This window comes from Misgurnus anguillicaudatus, chromosome 21 (genome assembly GCF_027580225.2).
Source record: "Misgurnus anguillicaudatus chromosome 21, ASM2758022v2, whole genome shotgun sequence".
Taxonomy (NCBI): domain Eukaryota; kingdom Metazoa; phylum Chordata; class Actinopteri; order Cypriniformes; family Cobitidae; genus Misgurnus; species Misgurnus anguillicaudatus.
The window spans coordinates 2,629,689-2,648,892 of NC_073357.2; the positions used below are offsets into that span (position 1 = coordinate 2,629,689).

General features: G+C 38.4%; 1 protein-coding gene across 20 annotated transcripts in view; it reads right to left on the reverse strand.

Annotated features, from left to right (window-relative positions):
• Positions 1 to 19,204, reverse strand: part of LOC129416326 (adhesion G protein-coupled receptor L3) — a 223,872-nt gene that overhangs the window by 18,662 nt on the left and 186,006 nt on the right. For 13 of the 20 annotated variants that reach the window (XM_073858886.1, XM_073858895.1, XM_073858894.1 and 10 more), the window contains 5 exons: positions 16,065 to 16,241; positions 9,288 to 9,497; positions 8,273 to 8,493; positions 8,011 to 8,077; positions 7,553 to 7,644 (listed from right to left, as the gene is read on the reverse strand). In XM_073858886.1, coding sequence (XP_073714987.1) covers positions 7,553 to 7,644; positions 8,011 to 8,077; positions 8,273 to 8,493; positions 9,288 to 9,497; positions 16,065 to 16,241 — 767 coding nt within the window. The remainder of the gene's footprint in view (positions 1 to 7,552; positions 7,645 to 8,010; positions 8,078 to 8,272; positions 8,494 to 9,287; positions 9,498 to 16,064; positions 16,242 to 19,204) is intronic. The other 7 variants (XM_073858898.1, XM_073858900.1, XM_073858897.1 and 4 more) reach the window with 1 other exon arrangement.

Sequence of the window (19,204 nt, forward strand, 5' to 3'; positions counted from 1 at the left end):
AAACCCGATAAATAATTTTTTTAAAAGAAAGACCCAACCCAACACAAATCCAAGAAAATATGATCCAAGTCCGACGCAGTTGCCATTTTTTTAACTCGACTGGACCCAAATGTAAATGGCATCGACGTGTGTGCAGCCCCGCATGCAACCAATTTGGCCCGCTGCTCTATTTATTTTCCTTTATTATCTGACGACGACACCAAGGTAACCACTAAAATGTGCATTCAAAATTGATTGACAGAAGTTATTGGCACCACTTGAGCTCTCGGCAAACAGGGTTCCTACACCTTAGTTAACTTCAAATTCAAGGACCTTTCAAGGACTTTCCAGGTCCAATACCCTCAATTTTAAGCACTAAATGTGGGGGGACATTTCAAATTCAAACACATTTCTTCATTTTTAAGATACATTGTTACAGTTCCCTTTTGAGGGAACTTGCGCTGCGTCACTGCGGTGACACTTTGGGGTCTTCTCCAGGTGTAAGTGTGTCTGAATGTGTATATCAAATTCAACCAATGGTGAGGCTTAATGACAAAGACAGGGTGACGCGGGAGCCAGGAAGTATATCGCTATCTGAAATATTGCCAAAGATGGTGTTACAGGGACGCAGGAAGTATGACAAGGAGACGCAGCGTCTCGTTCCCTTCTCAGAGAACAACAGTTACATACATAGCCCGAGACGTTTTCATGTGTCAAACACAACTATGCATAAAAGCATTTTGGTATGAATCAACATTCACATACAGAAGATATAAGCCTTTAAAGCGAACAGTTAATGCTTAAAAAGTCTAGAATTTATGCAAATGTATGTCCGAGGCACACGTGAAACTTTCTCGGGTCGGACCTCGGGTTTTCGGGTCTAAGTGGACCCGTGAAGACCTCTAAAACACAGTTCTGGTTATACAAAACCGTTCTCCACACAACATTAAAGCTATCAAATATTTCCATCCATCGCTTAAACAAAGCCAAGCGTGCAGGCAGCTGCCGGTTTATCGCACAGATAAATGCACACAGTACATCTGGATTTGTGTTATGACAGAACCGAGACGATAAGGTTGTGACCTCTTTGAGATGTGTGGGTCAGCTGTAGGTTGGTTTGTGGTTAATAACTCGCCGTTCCAAATAGCCTTATAAATCACATCAAACACACACGGGTGCGTTTAAATCTTTTCGAGGGCAGTTATAAACAAATCATGGAGAAAAGTTGATGTACACACACTGAACTACAAATCTAAACTCACAGGCATGTATATAAACACACACACGGCTAAAGCTGGAGGTATGATGGAGAGTTTACTATACTATTTTTTATATTTGAGTGGTTATTAGAACTTCTGTGTGATATTAACATATGAAAGTGATGTAAATAAGGCAGTGGTCTCCAACATGGTGCCCGCGGGTGCCAGGCTGCCCGCACAGAGTCTGTGAGTTGCCCGCCAAAGCACATTTTCTCAATAGCCTTGAAAATTTATTTATTACATATTTTTATATTAGCTTGGCTTCTTTTAAGCATGTTAACATTTTAAGTAATGTTTTACTGCCAAACTTACTGATCATCATAAATTGCATTTAGCTTATTTCTAAGTTATAATAAAAAAAAATAATAATCATGGAGACACAAAAGTACCATTTGTAGTATAAACTGTCACTAAATAATATTTCTTATTCAGTGATACCCATATGGCAAAAATGAATCTCAGGCCAAAAATATATGTTTTAAATAGTAAAAATAAAGAAAAGCTTAATTAAATATGTTTTTGAATTTAAAAATATATTTAGTTTTAACCTTAATATAGGCGGTTTCATTGGACGCACATGCGCTGATGCGACACACGTCTGGATCCGAAGCTTATTTCCCGTTTTGCATTATTTAATGGTCTGACTAGTTGCTAAACTGATCTCTTGAACAAATGCCTCGTCGAAAATAACAAATGTTTTGGTTTCATAGGTAATCTATGTTTTTTTTTTCTTGTTATATAAATAAACTACTTTTAAAGAACTTTGTTGTTATTTATTCTTAGCGGAGTTTACCGGAAGTTGCGTGCGGACCACGGCAGCCGCGTGTTTATGTTGTTACTGCTGAAACCGTCTATATCAACATATATTTCAAAATGTATTGTCATCATCATCGTCATTTTTTACAACCTATACTGCAGAAAATTCCTGGCCAACATATACTTTAAATTTAGGCTAAATACATTTTATTAACTGTGAAGTTAATGTTGCAAATGAAAATATAATTAATGTTAACCTTTACAGGTTTTAAAGGGAAAGAAAGTAAAAGTTTGTAACAAACAGTTAAGTTTTCTTCCAATGCGACATGAATATTTTTTCTTGGATTGATATTTATGAAGGGCTAAATATATTTTTAAACGCTTTGAAATATATAATTTTTTTTTTAAATATATTGCAAAATTTACAAACATGGCCAAAATATATTTGCTTGCTCTAAATTCTGCTGGGTTATTTTTAACTCATGGTTAGCATGGGTTTATTTATTAACCCAACATGTGTTTTGTCTAGGGATGCACCGAATCCAGGATTCGGTTTCGGATTCGGCCGAATACTGGGCTTTTTGGCGGGGTTCGGGTTCGGCCGAATCCTAGATTTTTTTCCACCGAACCGAACCCTAGGCTTGCGCTACGCTGGTCGACGTCACGCAGCCGTTGATTACACACATTGGGTGCTGACGTGGAGATGAGCTTTTTCTTTCGGTCAGCTGGACACACCAAAACTTTTAAACACCGCTGAAAACGCCTTGAGGACGCCAAATGCCAGCTGTTTTTCAGCCGAGCGCTTGGTAGCTGTGATGCTTCAGCTGTGAGCCGGTTGGTTGCTGTGGTAATGTCCCGCCCCTCCTCAAATGTAATTGGACGACCGTGTGAAGACTGACATTGACGAGCGGAGCTTCTCACTCAAAGTTAAATATAGTTTTTAGCGCGGAGCTGCTTGCTTATTGGAAAAACGAGCGTGTCGCAACGCATCGCTTTCATTATGCATAGGCTTATGGTAATTGTCAAAATAGTTTTTCCAACTTGTCATCCTGGCATAATGTACAGTTAAAATTAAATAAAATTGAAAATACACTGCTGTGGACGTTTTTTACTTCATTAATGTGTTTTACTGTGTTGGAATAAGGATGCGAGTAGGATTCGGTATTCGGCCGAACCTAAAAAATCTGGATTCGGTGCATCCCTAGTTTTGTCCAATATTTACCCAACCATGAGTTAAATATATATATATATACATATATTGAAATATATTTAAAATTATATGTGCAAATATACTTTTTGCCATATCGGTATAAGATTTACAGCACATACCCCCAAATGAACACTCATACACACTGCTGTCAATGTTTCTGTTCGCTCTGTATGCGAGTATGAAAACAATAGATTATAATCATCTGATTATTAACATGAATACAACGTCTGATTACAAGAATTATCCAATCTAATGTCAGAGCTGATGGAGTGGGAAGGTTTGGATGAATTAAAACCCTCATTCATGAATTGATCAAACACATCCCCTCTGCTCTTCTTCTGAATCCAGAGCTTTATTTTTAGTATATATAATTATAATTATATAATTAAAATATATAATTTTAATTTTTATGAATTTGCATGATGTGAATTGTACAAAAACGTATTATTATTAGAAAAAATATATATAATAAGACCCCAACCCCATCCCTAAACCTAACCATCACTGGTGTGAGAGCAGATTGAGATTGTAAAATACTTACAAATTGCTATTAGATATTTGTCATCTACAAATTTTCAGAGAATCCATCAAAATAATTTGGCTACAGAAGTACCACCTGATTTTTTGGCAAAGACCATTTCTAAACTTTAAGATAGACCATCTGTGAGCGCGTGTGCTCCTTCAGGCTACTTTTGCACCTTGCAATCTGTGTAACTTCAAGAAAACTGTTAACACTGTAAAACTGCTTGTTCAGAATGAGATATATTATATACATAATATATTACAACACTGTATATGTTATTATTGTCCACTACTGAACAGAAAAATCCAACATCAAGAAGTGTGACGTCTAAACTTCTTTGCATAGAAATATGAATGCTTGAGGTCTGTTGTTTATTTTTCAATTATGTTTAAAATTGACAGAATTTTTTTTACTTTAAAGTTGTGCCATCAACCGATTAATCACAATTAATCGCGTAAAAAAATAATATATAATATATATATATATCAAAACATGTTTATTGTTATGTTATCATGTTATTATTTTGTTTTATGGTGCTACTAAGCTGTATTTTTTAAGTTATGAAGGTTTAAATCAAAACAAACTGCAGTTGAATTGATATTAATTGGAATGCACATCCAAAAAACAATATTCTGAAAATTTTAAAAAACTGAGTTATCTCGTTTTGCAACGAAACTCTTCATATATAAATAAAAAAATTATAAATACATATAAATGTTTCTTAAATAAATTCGTATTTATACATAATAAATACACACAGGACACACACATATATTATGCAAACACAAACTTTTATTTTGTATGCGATTAATCGCGATTAATCGGTTGACAGCCCTACTTTAAAGTGTTATGGGTCGTACATCTCCAAAAGCTCCACGGTGCCAACTGATCAGTACAAGAGAAAATAACAGACAACATAAAGTTTTTAAACTGCATATGACCACACTTACATTTATTATGTTTTCACTGTATTAACACTGTTGCAGTGAAATTTTGACAGACATCTCCTAGACTGACATTAAATAATCTGTTAAGGTATTTGACTTTTCACTGCTAGATTTATAATAAATTTGTGGCGGCTGTAGTTAAAGTCTTTAAATGTGTAGCAATACATTTAGACTCGACACATTGACCTTTAACCACTGATAAGCAGTTTCTTCACTCATACATGACTTCATGTACCCGGTCATGTGCCTCTGTGCTCTCAGATCAGATTATATTGATTCAAACAGTCTGAATCATTTGATTCGTTCATTCTCTCTCTCTCGCACACACAGATCAGCTCACTGTCTTGCACACTATGCAGAATCTAAGGGGGCCGTCATACATTTGCATATTTATAGCCCGTTTATGACTCTGCTCTCCTGAGTGGCTGCTTGTGTGGCTGTGATGATGAATATTCATGCGCATGCAGAGGTTAATTTGTGCAAAATGTCTTCTGCTCTTTTCTGTGAAACAACACAGATCCTTAGGTAACAACATCTTCCCCACAGAATACACACACACACACACACACACACAGAATACACACACACGCACACACACAGACACAATGGGGAGATATCTGTGCCACTTCTACTTTCACTGCAAACTGATACAGAGAAAATGAAAAATTAGCAATATCAGCTCTTGAATAGATGTTTATTGGGTCACACTTAGTATTCAGAAGATTAACAGAAAACCAAACAGATGCGCAAAATAAAGTGTCCCTTTTGCATCGCCCATTGTTTAGTAGTTCAGCCCACAGGTGTAACAACAAGAGCATTTTTGTATCTGTTGTTTAATATGATGGGATTCCTAAAATGTATTAACATAAATACACCTGTAAATTAAATTTCTCTTTCCTGTTTATACATCAACATAACTCAGCTGACATTCAGCCAGAAATTACCTTTCCATATTGCGAGAGCCACAAGCGTGCCATGACTCTGTAAACATGCTGACATAAACAGATTTAGTTATAGTACACTGTCAGTATACTGCAGCCTAAAGATGATGACGTCTTGACATTTTCAATCTAAGGTCTTCATTTAATTCCATTCTATATTTTAAGCTATATTACCATGTCGCCCAGACCCCACCCATCAGATTCCACCTCTCCCAGGCTCCACCTCTCACAGATCCCCCTCTTCAGACTTCATGCAGCGTTGCAAAAACCATCAGGCAGATGACATCAAAGTACCCTGAGAATTATTTAAGAAATCATATAAAGGAGTCTGCTTTCGAATCCTGTGATACTTTAATGCCATCCACCTGTCAGTTCTTATGGAACCACATGTCCAGCACACCTATCCAATCACAGACCCCACCCATCAGATTCCACCTCTTACTGGCTTCACCCATCATAGACCCCAGCCATCAGAATCCCCCTCTTACTGGCTTCACCCATCATAGACCCCAGCCATCAGAATCCCCCTCTTACTGGCTTCACCCATCATAGACCCCAGCCATCAGAATCCACTTCTCATATGTCACCACATAAAGTCGAACACATCTATAGACTACACTTCTCACTGACTCCACCCATCACAGACCCCAAACATCAGACTTCACCTCTCCCAGACCCCACCCATTAAACTCCACATCATTCAGCTTTAGACTCCACCCCTCACAGACCCCATTAGACTCCACCTCTCCCAGACTCCGCCAATCAGATTCCAACTCTCAGAGATCCCCCTCTTCAGACTTCATGCAGCGCCGCAAGAACCGTCAGGCGGATGACATCAAAGTCCCATGAGAATGATTTAAGAAATCATATAAAGGAGTCTGCTTTCGTATCATGTGATACTTTAATGCCATGCACCTGTCAGCTCTTATGGCACCACATCTCCAGCACACCTATTGACCCAACCACAGACCCCACCCATCAGATTCCCCCTCTTACTGGCTTCACCCATCATAGACCCCAGCCATCAGAATCCACCTCTCATATGTCACCACAAGAAGTCGAACACATCTATAGACTACACTTCTCACTGACTCCACCCATCACAGACCCCACGCATCAGAATCCACCTCTCATATGTCACCACATGAAGTCGAACACACCTATAGACTACACTTCTCACTGACTCCACCCATCACAGACCCCAAACATCAGGCTTCACCTCTCCCAGGCCCCAGCCATTAAACTCCACCTCCATCTAGCTTAAGACTCCACCCCTGACAGACCCCATTAGACTCCACCTCTCCCAGACTCCGCCAATCAGATTCCAACTCTCAGACATCCCCCTCTACAGACTCCACCCATCGCTGACCCCAAGCATCAGACTCCACTTCTCATAGACTCCACCCCTTACAGACCACACCTATTAGACTCCACCTCTATCTGGTTCCACGCTTCAGACTCCACCCTTCACAGACCCCATTAGACTCCACCTCTCCCAGACTCCACCCATTAAATTCCACCTCTCACAGATCCCCCTCTCCAGACTCCAACCATCGCTGACCACACGCATCAGACTCCACCTCTATCTGGCTCCATGCTTCAGACTCCACCCTTCACAGACCCCACCCATTTGACTCCACCTCTCACAGACCCCACCCATTAGACTCCACCTCTATCTGGCTCCACGCTTCAAACTCCACCCTTCACAGATCCCATCAGACTCCACCCATCAAACTCAAACTCTCTCAGACCCCACACATCACAGACCCCACACATCAGAATATGTTACTCCACTTCTATCTGGCCCCACCCATCAAACTCCACCTCTCACAGATCCCTCCCATACGACACCCATCAGAAACCCTACCACTAGTTGCTGCCCCTTACAAGACCCACAGGTCAGGCTCCACCACTCAAAGATCATCTGTCAAGCTTACTTGATGTTATCAAGGCAACCAGAGTCAGGCTTTAGGATGGCGGTGTGGTGGAACATCTTGTAGAGAGCGATTCCCAAAAAGATCACATTCAGCTGCAAAAAAAAGAGGTACAGGATTAAATTGAGTTAGTTGTGCTCATAAGTCGAATACTTGTAGGGTCACAAAATATGGCATCACATAACAGATGATTACAAACATTCCACATTAGCACACATTTGCTGGATTAATCTGTTTGGTTCTTAATATCGTGTGCTTCCTCTTCATATAACTCTTTCCACTGCCACCACTGAACAGCGAGAAAAATCTTTCAGTTTCTGCATGCAATATTTACACATCTGATACGAGTTTAGGGAGTCCTGTATGAGGTGTAGGGTTTATATGAAAGTATCTCTTATGTAAAGTATAAAGTGTTACGTTTTAGAATAACATCTGGAGACTCAATGATCGCCTCTGCTTACCATGATGATGAGTGTGGCTGGACCTATAAAACTCCAGATGAAATAAGTGTCCAACCTCAACCAGCACCTAAACACAGAAGAGAGATTCATGAATCACATACAAAAACAAACACACACACATGCAAAGACACACAGGAATTAAGACTGCGGGTTGTCTCCAATGTTCTTCTGGGTGATACATGAGAGTTTCTTCAATTATTCAAGCTTTAATTTCCGCAACATTAGACTAAAATTGAACCCTGCGCGCACACACAAGACTTACACTCTGTCCGTCCCATAGCTCTGATAATCCACAGCAGCTGAAACGGCCACGATGAGGGCGGGAATGCCGTATCCGGCCAGGTAGAAATACCGCTTACGCGAGTGTTCGCTCTCAAACACCTCCACCAACATAATGTAAAGCTGAACGCCTTCCAGAAACATCCACGTGAACGCAGACAGGAAGAAGAAATGCAGAAGAGCCGCGAAGACGGCACAGGCGATCTGAAACACAAATGATGCGCCACTCGTCATCAATGTGTGAAATACTTTGAGCTACATTTACCCATTACCTGCAAAACTATGCATTGTCTCATCTTGCATTGTCTTTTTTTGATGCTTTATTTAAAGTAGGGCTGTCAAATGATTAATCGCGATTAATCGCATACAAAATATATTTTTTGCATAATTGATGTGTGTGCACTAATATAAATATAAATAAAAATTTACCTAAATAACATTTTTCTTAAATTCATGCATGTATGTGTGTATTTATATACGCACACAGTAAACACACATATATTATGCAAACACAAACTTTTATTTTGTATGCGATTAATCGTGATTATCTTTTGACAGCCCTAATTTAAAGCTATCAAATATAATGTCAAACCCAAAATCTATCTCTAAATGTCATGTTTCGTTCGCATTTGGCTTTACTCAGACTCTCTCTCTCTCTCTCTCTCTCTCTCTCTCTCTGGATGTGCTGTGTGATGTTGACATTGATGGATGCTGTTCAGTGACCTCAAGCACCTGTCTAGATAATTGAAAAATATGAAATAATCGAATTTAAAGATTATTAATCATGTATGATGTCCCTGCACTGGAGTCACACACACATTAAACTTTTATAAGACACATTCAGCCTTTCTTAAAGTCAACCTTGTCCACGTTGAAACCGTGCTGAGTGTGTAGTGTACTAGTATCTAGGGTGTTAGTGTGTAGTGTACTAGTGTCTAGGGTTGTAGGTGTTCAAGATTAATGTGAAGAGTAGGGTGTAGGGATGAAGAAGGACGTACAGGCTGGTCTACGCGGTTGATGCCTGTGAGGAAGAGCGTTTCAGCGATGAAGAGCGAGATGCACAGGTTCTTGTGAATGGTGTTGCGATCGCTCTGGAGGCCACGGAAGAAGCAGAAGGTGAAGATACAGACGAGCAGACACACCAGAGACAGCAGGATGCCCACCCATGTGATGACGTCCAACAACAGATCGTGCACAGGATCTGCCGGCTACAGAAAGAGAGAGAATCAAACGTCACACCTAACCATAGCTTTTAATACTATAGGTTGTTGGCCGTCCCTTTGCTTTTAAAGTAGGTTGCCCAACACAATAGTATTTCACCTCGTGTACAAGATTTGCTGTTTCTTTTAAACATAGTCACAGTGTGTGACAGCGAGTATGATTTATGAGTGCGGTGCGGTATGAATTCTCAGATCCTGTCATTGATTTCCCGCCGGACTCCCTCCGTAGGGTCCCTACAGAGAGCATACAACCAAGGGAAAAGAAAACAGCTGATATAGGACGCATCCCAAAAGACTTTGAGTTGGTAAGACCGGATCTCAGCATTTCTGAAAACACGGCTCATGAATATTTAAGAGTAGCGCATAGGTACACAACCTGTGTGTGTTTGTGTACGTGTGTGTGTGTGTATGTGTGCGTGCCCCGAAGGGCCGTTGTGCACATAACACATAAGTCTTCTTGAGGCTCATTCACCCCTGAGCGCTATATCTCCAGTACAGTATAGTTTGTGTATGTGTGTGTGTGCGTGTGTTGTGCTGTAAGTAAATCAACTCTTAAAGCCCTGCTCAGCAGATTTCACAGTTAGTCCTCAGACTTTATAGAGTCGACGCTCGCCTAAAGTAAATCTATGTGTCTATAAGCACACACACATACACAACTTAAACATAGAGAAACACAAAGAGCAGGATTGTTGTTCAATTAACTAAACATGTTTAATTCAAGCACTCAAATGCAATACAAATGTAGGTATATGTAGATTTTTGTGTTTTGGAGGTTAATAATCCAAGTCTCTCAAGTCCTTCTTTTTAACTACATTGGACACAATTATAAAAGCAATACTTTTGTTTTTTGCCCCATTTTTATGAGTTTTTCATTTGCTTCCATGATGTAGGGGAGAACCGGGGCAAAAGTAACGCGGGGCGAAAGTAACAAAGCGATTTTCTCCAAGCTCTACATAACATTTGCATCCCGAACTATGACCGCATCTTAGGCACACAACCCTTGACAGAGCTGACAAATATCACGTTATTGACAAATATCGCGTATGTTTTCATGCCGCTGGGAGATTTTTTCCTTGTTTAAAGCCGGTGCTCAGCAGTTTGTCCACACTCAGCGTCGAGGGCTAAAACAGATTCAATTTTGTTTGAAAAGCTCCACTCGTCAATGTCAGTTCTCACACAGCCGACCAATCACAATGGAGGAGGGGCAGGGCAAATATCACAACAACCAACTGGCTCACAGCCCAAGTATCACAGCTACCAAAGTGCTCAGCTGGAAAAAAAAGGTGGTGCTCAGCTGAAAAAACAGCTGGGATTCGGCATCCTCCAGGCGTTTTCAGCCGCGTAAAAAAGCTTTGCTGTGTCCCGCCCCTTACATGTTTAAAAATCCTCTGCCTTGTACTACGCGCTCTCTGGTGTCTCTTCCATCAGCTACAATTTCAGCCATTTCAACCACAAAATTATTTTAGAAATGTTTTTTTGCCGTTAAATAATGGTGCAAAAAACTCCTAGAAATGCATTTGCAATAAGGTCAGTGTCAAAAATAACTAGACCACACCTTTTCATCGCTAATTATCCACTGCGCGTCTTTAGTATATCCTGACAGTCATTATTTAACGACAAATGATGGTTTGTGAAGGCGCACGCTGTTAGTAAATCTTGCCCTTACTGTGGCGTTCACACCAGATGCGGCAAAAACGCTTTATTTATTTATTTGAACATTTTGAGTTAACTCGCTTCATTCACTCATGAAATTCTAGTAATTTGAGACATTCACACGGAAATTCGTGTCATGGGAGGGGCTTCTTGCCACTCTGCTCACTTCCTGTATTCATGTCACTACTAGAGCAAGCTCCTAATTGGTTAACGCAGCTCGTTTTTCCGCCAAAGTTTAGATTTTTCAACTCCCTCAATTTGCGTAATTCGTGCGAACTAGATACGCGGATTAGGCGGAATCGTGTCTACCGCACTGTGCTAAACGCCTCATTCGCGAAATAGGGCTTTTGTGTACATAGAAAAGTCTTAGATCTTTGAGATCAGCTGATGAAAAATGGGGGCAAAAGCAAAAGTGTTGCGTTAATAATTTTATTCCGTGTATATACAAGCCAGACACCTAAAGTTCTCACTTTCTTCACAGAAACATAGTTTCAAGACATTTACGATAAGTTATGTAGTAGTCATTGTCTGAATTCGTTCACCCCTCTGTTTCTAAAAGTAACGCCCATAATTCTGTCTGATTCCTCACGGCTGACACACACCTGTGTAATGAGAGCGTGGGGTAACCATGGTGACCAGTTTCCTCTCTCTCTCTCCTGTAGGATTGATGGATGACAAATGCCTAACATTGTCCCCAGACTCATCATCTTTCTCTCTCTCTCTCCATGTCAATCTGTAGATGAATACAGATTCCACTGACACACCTCTCTCTCTCTCTCTCTCTCTCTCTCTCTCTCTCTCTCTCTCTCTCTCTCTCTCTCTCTCTCTCTCTCTCTCGCTCTCATTCAGCTGTGGCACAGACACTCATCATACACATAAGCTCTCAACGCTCTGAGGGTGAAACTGAGCAGAAGGACATTTATATAAGTGAGTGGATGGATAGGTTAATGAATGAAACCCATCTGTATGGTTGTAAAGGGCTGAACCCACCTATAACCTTTTCAAAAAATATATGTGTAGGTGTGGCTAACCCTGATGTGGGTGTGTGTCCATCTGTTGGTACTTAACGTGACTAACACGGTGTGCATGAAATCTAGGAGAGCAAGCTTATTTCTCCCACAACAGGACCTGAAGGAGGCCTGTTGTTCTCCATCTCACTTTGCTATTCAAAACGCCCTTCTGTCTCTCTCCGGAGAATCATTGCCGCGTTGACGCACAACACACAGTGAGGCCATTCTTTCATCTGTAAAAATGTGATTTTTATTTTCGGTCTCCTGTCAATTGTTCTTCTGTTGTTTCTCTCTAGGTAAAACTGAACTTCGGTTCTGAATGGAAAATGCAAATGAAGCTTTTAGACTGCATGCACCTGGCTGAGGCCCAGTTTGTGGTCCCTCGCCTGCCCGACACACAAAAAAGCAACAATGGCGCGCACGGCCACACCGACTGTCCGACACACACATTGCGACGGCAAAATAAAAACGCACCGCACTCAAAGGTGATCGGTTTGGAAATAAAGCTCCGATGCAATTTATGGGCGGCCACGCCGGATTGTCAGATGGATCGTGTTGGCCTTTCCACAGAAACACAACATGCAGACAAAGAGAAGAAAGAGCAACGCTAACAATGCAGTCTGATAAACACACGGCGTGCTCGTTCATTGCATTAACTCGCTCTGCGGGGAATCAGTGCTCATATGGTGAGATAAAGACCACCCACCTGCTGATCTCCAACAATCCGCCTCACAGTCTGGAGTCATGGCCACACAATAAATAATCAACACAACCTCACACATCAGTCCTTACAGCCACCACACATGCTTCTCATAACAGAAATGATAACTAAAGGCATAGTCTTATTACTGACAGCAATTTAATAGACACATATAACCTGTTAAGCCCATACAGCAAAAATTGTATGTTTTAAATATGTGCTAAATACATTTTGTTGAAAGTAAAGCTTTATTAAACATATTTTTACCCTTTATATATGAGAATATATTTCAAAATGTATTTCAGGGTTAAGAAATACAATTCTAAATTTACAATACATACGACAAATATATATATATCGTCGCTGTCCGATGAAAACCACGTATGTCCATTTTGCCGATTTTGAGATTTTTCGATATATATATATATATTTTTTTTTTCTGGACAAAATATCAAAGTTTGTATAAAATAAAGTATATAATGTATACATATGTATAAAGTATAATATATATTTTTGCAGTTGAAAATATATTTAGGTTTTAACCATATACAGTATGAGAATATATTTTAAAATGTATTTCAGGGGCAATAAATAAATTTCTTATTTTACAATCCATATGCCAAAAAATATATTTTTCCTGGGCCAAATATCAAAGTTTGTATAAAATGTATAAAATTATAAGTATATTTTTTGAAGTTGAAAATATATTTAATTTTAACCTTTTCAAACATGTTATGTTTACAGTTTTTTTAACATACAAAGTTTTTCTTCCAATGCCATGTGAATATAAATGCTTAAAGGGGCGGTGAATTTGTGGATTTTATTGTTTTATACTGTTGTCTGATGTCTACTTATGATGTTCGCATGGTTTTTACATTCAAAAACATCAAAAGCAATAAGTAATAGGCTATTTTGGAACATGGATTAGTGGCTCTCTGGAGAAATGGTTCGTTTGAAGGGGCGGGCCGCATTGAAGACCTGGATGTAAATGCCCACTGCTATGATTGGACAGCTTCATTCCCCGTCATTACATGTGGGGAAATGTTTTAAAAACATTAATGTGTAAAAATAGCAGCCGAACACTGCAACTCAGTATGCAACTTGCCTAAATTACCGTATACAACACAGTAAGCGGGCATCAGAATCTAAATTGTGGCTGGTAAGTCCTCCTTTATCACTAACTTTGTATATTTCTATTGATATATTACAGTCGTATTGTTAAGTGTTGTACCTTTATTAATTGTTTAATGTTTTAAGTAAATTAAAACAGTAACATATGTGTTTAGACACGGATGTTACAACAGACATATCAAGCAATCTCTTCTAAAAAAAGCAATAGTGAAACGCAGTAACTTAAATAAAGTTAAATGTGTATCACTGTGTATACTGCTGTGTCATTTTTGTCAGATCCAATATTAGTGGTGTTTTTAATCACAGTCTCTCTGCAAATCCAGCATCGATTTCTTTACAAATGAATCCGTGTACACAAAGTTAACAAACACTCCCCACGTCAGCTGGAACTTCTTAAAAACAAACTTTATCCACGCATTCCTAATGTTATGTTCTGAGCCTCCGTTATCCAGCGTCTGTGTTCTTTCCATAGACGGTTCTTCCACAACCGAAAATGTGTTTCAATGGTTACGCTTCAATAACAGATCACCGCGTCAAAATTAAAGTCTCTCAGAAAAAATTAATTTAAAAGTCATTTTGGTTACATTTGGCAAGACATGTTTACTGATTGTTGAGACACATGTATGTCACGCGAAGCTGTGGGCGGGGCTACAAAAGTGGTCATTGTATTTGGATTCGGGAGGTGCTTCAATTCTACTTTGACATCATATTTCTTAGAATTCCACACTCGGTCGTAATACTGGCTTGGTGCCAAAAACTGTTATATTTCAGTATCACGGACGTTTTCAGTTCTGAAACTTGCAGGATGTTCATTTAAGTATGATGACCTCTTATATAACAAATTATCAAGTTAAAATTACATTTTTGTAAACATATTTAAAATATATTTCAGTACATAATTTTTTGTATATTTTTAAATATATATAAAATCACATTTAAAAAATATATTTATATATTTTTTATATATTTGTATGGGACCATTTAAGGGTTTGACCAAAACTAGTATGTTTGTTTATAAACAAGTTATTAAACAAGTGATCTCCTTTGGTCTCCTTCCTTTTTCGTGATTCCCAATGGTGAAGTTATAAAATGATTTGTAAGTTGATCTGTTGGGTCACATTTCACTGGAAAGTCAGCCGTTTTCAACAAACAAAAAGATACAACCTGCAGTTTTTTGTTTTAAACAGAGGTGGCGATAGTGAGCCATTCCTATAGGAGAAATTGTTTAATATTTACTATAGTAAGCTGTAGTACCTCACTATAGTAAATATTAAAGTATATACAACAGTATATCGCTTTACTACAGTATACTACACTAAACACTTTAGTATACTATTATTTAGTAAACTATAGTATAACTATCATAGTATACTTCAATTTATTACAGTTTACTATAGTAAACACAATATTTCATGTGGGTTAAGTCAAAGCAAATACTCGGCCTGTAGGTTGCAAGTGTTTAGTTCAGGTTTACTGCGGCCGTTACAAACTTCACTGCACAACAGGGACACAGAGTTATTTTCTGTCCCATTAAACCTGATGTTAATATTGGGATAGTTGGCTCTAAACATGTCAACACTTAAACAAACGGAGATCCTCTTGAATCTGTTGCTGTGCCATTCCAGAATGCAAAATGCGTGTCACAATGCTTCGGTTTTTGAAGCTTTGGGAGTAAAAATGTGTTTTAGGGTTAATAATATATCAGGTGTATCATTTTAGACTTGTATTACAATAAGACATTTAATGGGGCGTACACACATAAACGCGAATTCAACAATTTGCGTGAGCACATTACATTCAAATTCGATGCAAAGACATGAAAAGACGCTAACCTGTGCGGGGTATGCGAATGACGCAAATTGGGCGGTTGTGATTGGCGCAAAAACACACGGTATTCGCGCAAGTTGAAAATATTTAACTTGAGCGAAAATTTGCATTCACAAAGTTAAATCCCGCGAGTAATCTAGTGTGTACGCATCATTAGACTGCTAATGCAATGCTCTACAAGTTGAGCTACAAGTGATGTGTGGTTTATATCTCAGATTAGTGTGTGTAATTTACCTGTACATCCACATGAGCCATGAGTACAGCGAAGTTTGTCAGGTGTGTACACGAACAGGTGGTGTGCGTACGGTTGGTCCCGAGCAGCCGGCAGTCCTGTGTGGACCAGAAACCCGTCATGCTCCGCTTCGAGTAACTCCAGAACGAACAGTTAGGATTGAAATTCTCTTCTGACTGCTGGATGGAGAAGAGACAACATCATCAGAGAGGTAAGACATGATCTGCGTTTGCCAGGTTAATGGTAGTGAATTACAAGCATTTTTGGAAATACATGAGCTGTACTGACACATAGGCACCAATTTCTTTTTCCACCAGTGGGTGCTTGGCACAATGTCACACAACGCATAGGTTGCTTAGCAACAGCAGATGCTACGGGAGCGCCCAAGCACTTTGGAAAGGAGGAAAGCGACGTGGTTAGATGCGAAATGTAAAATGTCCCTTATTCGTGAGATCCACCAATCAGAGAGGCTCCCAATTTCCAAAGCGTTTTTAATTCAAATTAAATGAGCATATCTGCCATTTTGCGTGTATGCTCGGCCACTTTGGTGGATGCTCAAGCCCCGGGGCACACAGGGGATTGGCGCCTATGATCTGACGCATGGTATGAATACACAGAGTTTTCGTTCACTTCTTCCCCATTTAATGGACTCAAATGTCATTTGCTTTATATGGAACAGTGAAAAATAAAAACTGCTAAACTTCATCATGTAACCGAATGTTGAAATCCCTGTGGCCCATATATTGCTGATTTATTAAACTATAACATCAATATTGGATGAGCCACATTCAGTGCTGTCTAATGATGATAAACACACAGCTATATTAAAAAAATACATGACATGAGGAATCAAATTTTCTCTTTATTGAACTCGAGCATCAAAAGCATTCCTCATCATCGCTGATGCCTAAACACATCATGACTGTTACCACAGCAACAGCATCTTTTGCATCAGCAGCACTTCTTTGGTCTGCAGATGAAGTGATGCTCATAGTGCAGGGCAGGCACTATAGATACACATTATTGTCTGCTTTATGTATAAATGATTGTTTGACTGTGAATATGTGCTAGCTAGATGAACACCTGTTAATCTCCTGTCAGTCGCTTGTTTCAGCACAATTTAAAAATGTTTTTTAAAACCTTTTACAAACTTATCTTTTGACCCCTGCTGTCTGTTTCATTCCTCTGTGTGGTGTCAAGCTGTTTTAAATGCAATTTGAATGTCCAGCTAAGCTATGCTGTTTTAAGTTGTTTAACATCATTGACGTTCATGAACTCTTGAGACTACAGGTACAAATGTGTCTTGCCAGAATTGAGAGAATGTTATAGATAAAAATAAAATTCAGAGAAAAATGTTACAAATATAAAGAAAATTTCTTCTAAAACTAAATTTTTTTCTTTGTAATTAGAAATGTTTAAGACAGTACTCTTAAAGCTACGGAGCCCCTAAGGGTACATGGAGCAAAATTAAATAAAGTTTAGTTTCGCATGCTATAGATTGACGTGCACACGCGATAGATTGACGTGCGCACGCGAAAGATTCACGTGTGCACACAAACCTAAACTTTAAAAATATATTCTGCACATGAATGTTTCGCGTGAGCACATGAAACTAAACTTTAGATTTTTTTTCTCCAATGTCACCTAAAGGGCTCGGTATTAAGCCGCATGTCTGACAAAATGATGCACTGCAAAAAATGACTTTCTTAGTCTTGTTTTCAGTAAAAAATATCTAAAAATTCTTAAATTAAGAAGTATTTTCTTGATGAGCAAAATGACCTAGGAAAATACGTCTAGTTTTTAGACAAAAAATATAAAATTTAAGCGAATTTGTGCTTAAAACAAGCAAAAAAATCTGCCAATAGAATAAGAACATTTTTCTTGAATTAAGTGTAAAAAAAGTTAAAAAAGTAAAAAAGTTAACTTATTTCAAGAAATGTTTTCATTTTTTTGCTTGTTTTAAGCACTAATTTACTTATTTTTTGTTTAAAAAACAAGACTATTTTCCTAGGTCATTTTGCTTATTAAGAAAATACATCTTAATTTAAGAATTTTTAAATATTTTTACTGAAAACAAGAAAAAATACTAAGTAAGAAAGTAATTTTTTGCAGTGTGTTTGCTGCAAAAAAATATTTTCAAGAAAAAAATGTCTTACTATTTTTGTCTCGTTTTCAGTAAAAGTGTCAAAAAATCTTGAATTGGGATGCTTTTTCTTGATGAAAAAATCTGCCAATGGGGTAAGACAAAAAATCTTGAAAATTTTTCTCAAACACTAAATTTACGAAAAATTCAAGAAAAATTTGTTTACCCCATTGGCAGATATTTTTGATCATTTTATGCACAAAATCACTTAAATTTTATATGTTTCGTCTGAAAACTAGACTTATTTTCTTGGGTCATTTTGCTCATTAAGAAAAAGCATCTTAATTTAAGAATTTTCAGATATTTTTACTAAATTTTTTTTTCTTGAAAATCTTTTTTTTGCAGTGCATGTACAGTTTTTATCTCTGTCAAGGCACTGTGCAAAAAAACTAATGTCTGCAAGACATATCTCTGTTTTTAAGTATTAAAATAGTTAAGAATGCAAGTTATGCTTCCCTGAACACAGCAAAAAGAGATTTCATTTCATATTTTATACATGTTTCATATTTTAAATGTCATGTTTGTCCTGGCCTTGCAAAATCTCTCTTGAAGCATATATATTTAAGCAATATTGCTCGAGTAGGAGTGTGATATAGCTCTATATCATCACGGCTGTGATTAGGCCAGAGGCACGAGGCCGTAGGCCGAGTGCCGGAGGCAATCACAGCCGTGATGATATAGAGCTATATCACACGACTCCGAGATCGATATTGCTTTTAAACAACCGTTTGAAAAACGAAAACTAGAAAACAACAACGGAGTTATTTTAAAAGCCTCTTTGTTTGAGAACTACTTCTTCCGCCACGGATTTGAGGGCGGCCAGAATGACAGGTAACACTTTCAGCTGCTTTGAATCTCATGATAACTCAATGGACGGAAAAGCCGTTACTTTATATTATATTCTATTATATTTCTTGGTCACAAAGTGTAGTTTTAAGATTAGTTCAGTCTAGAATATATATTTATTATATTTAAATCTACAGTCGATTAGTAAAGATA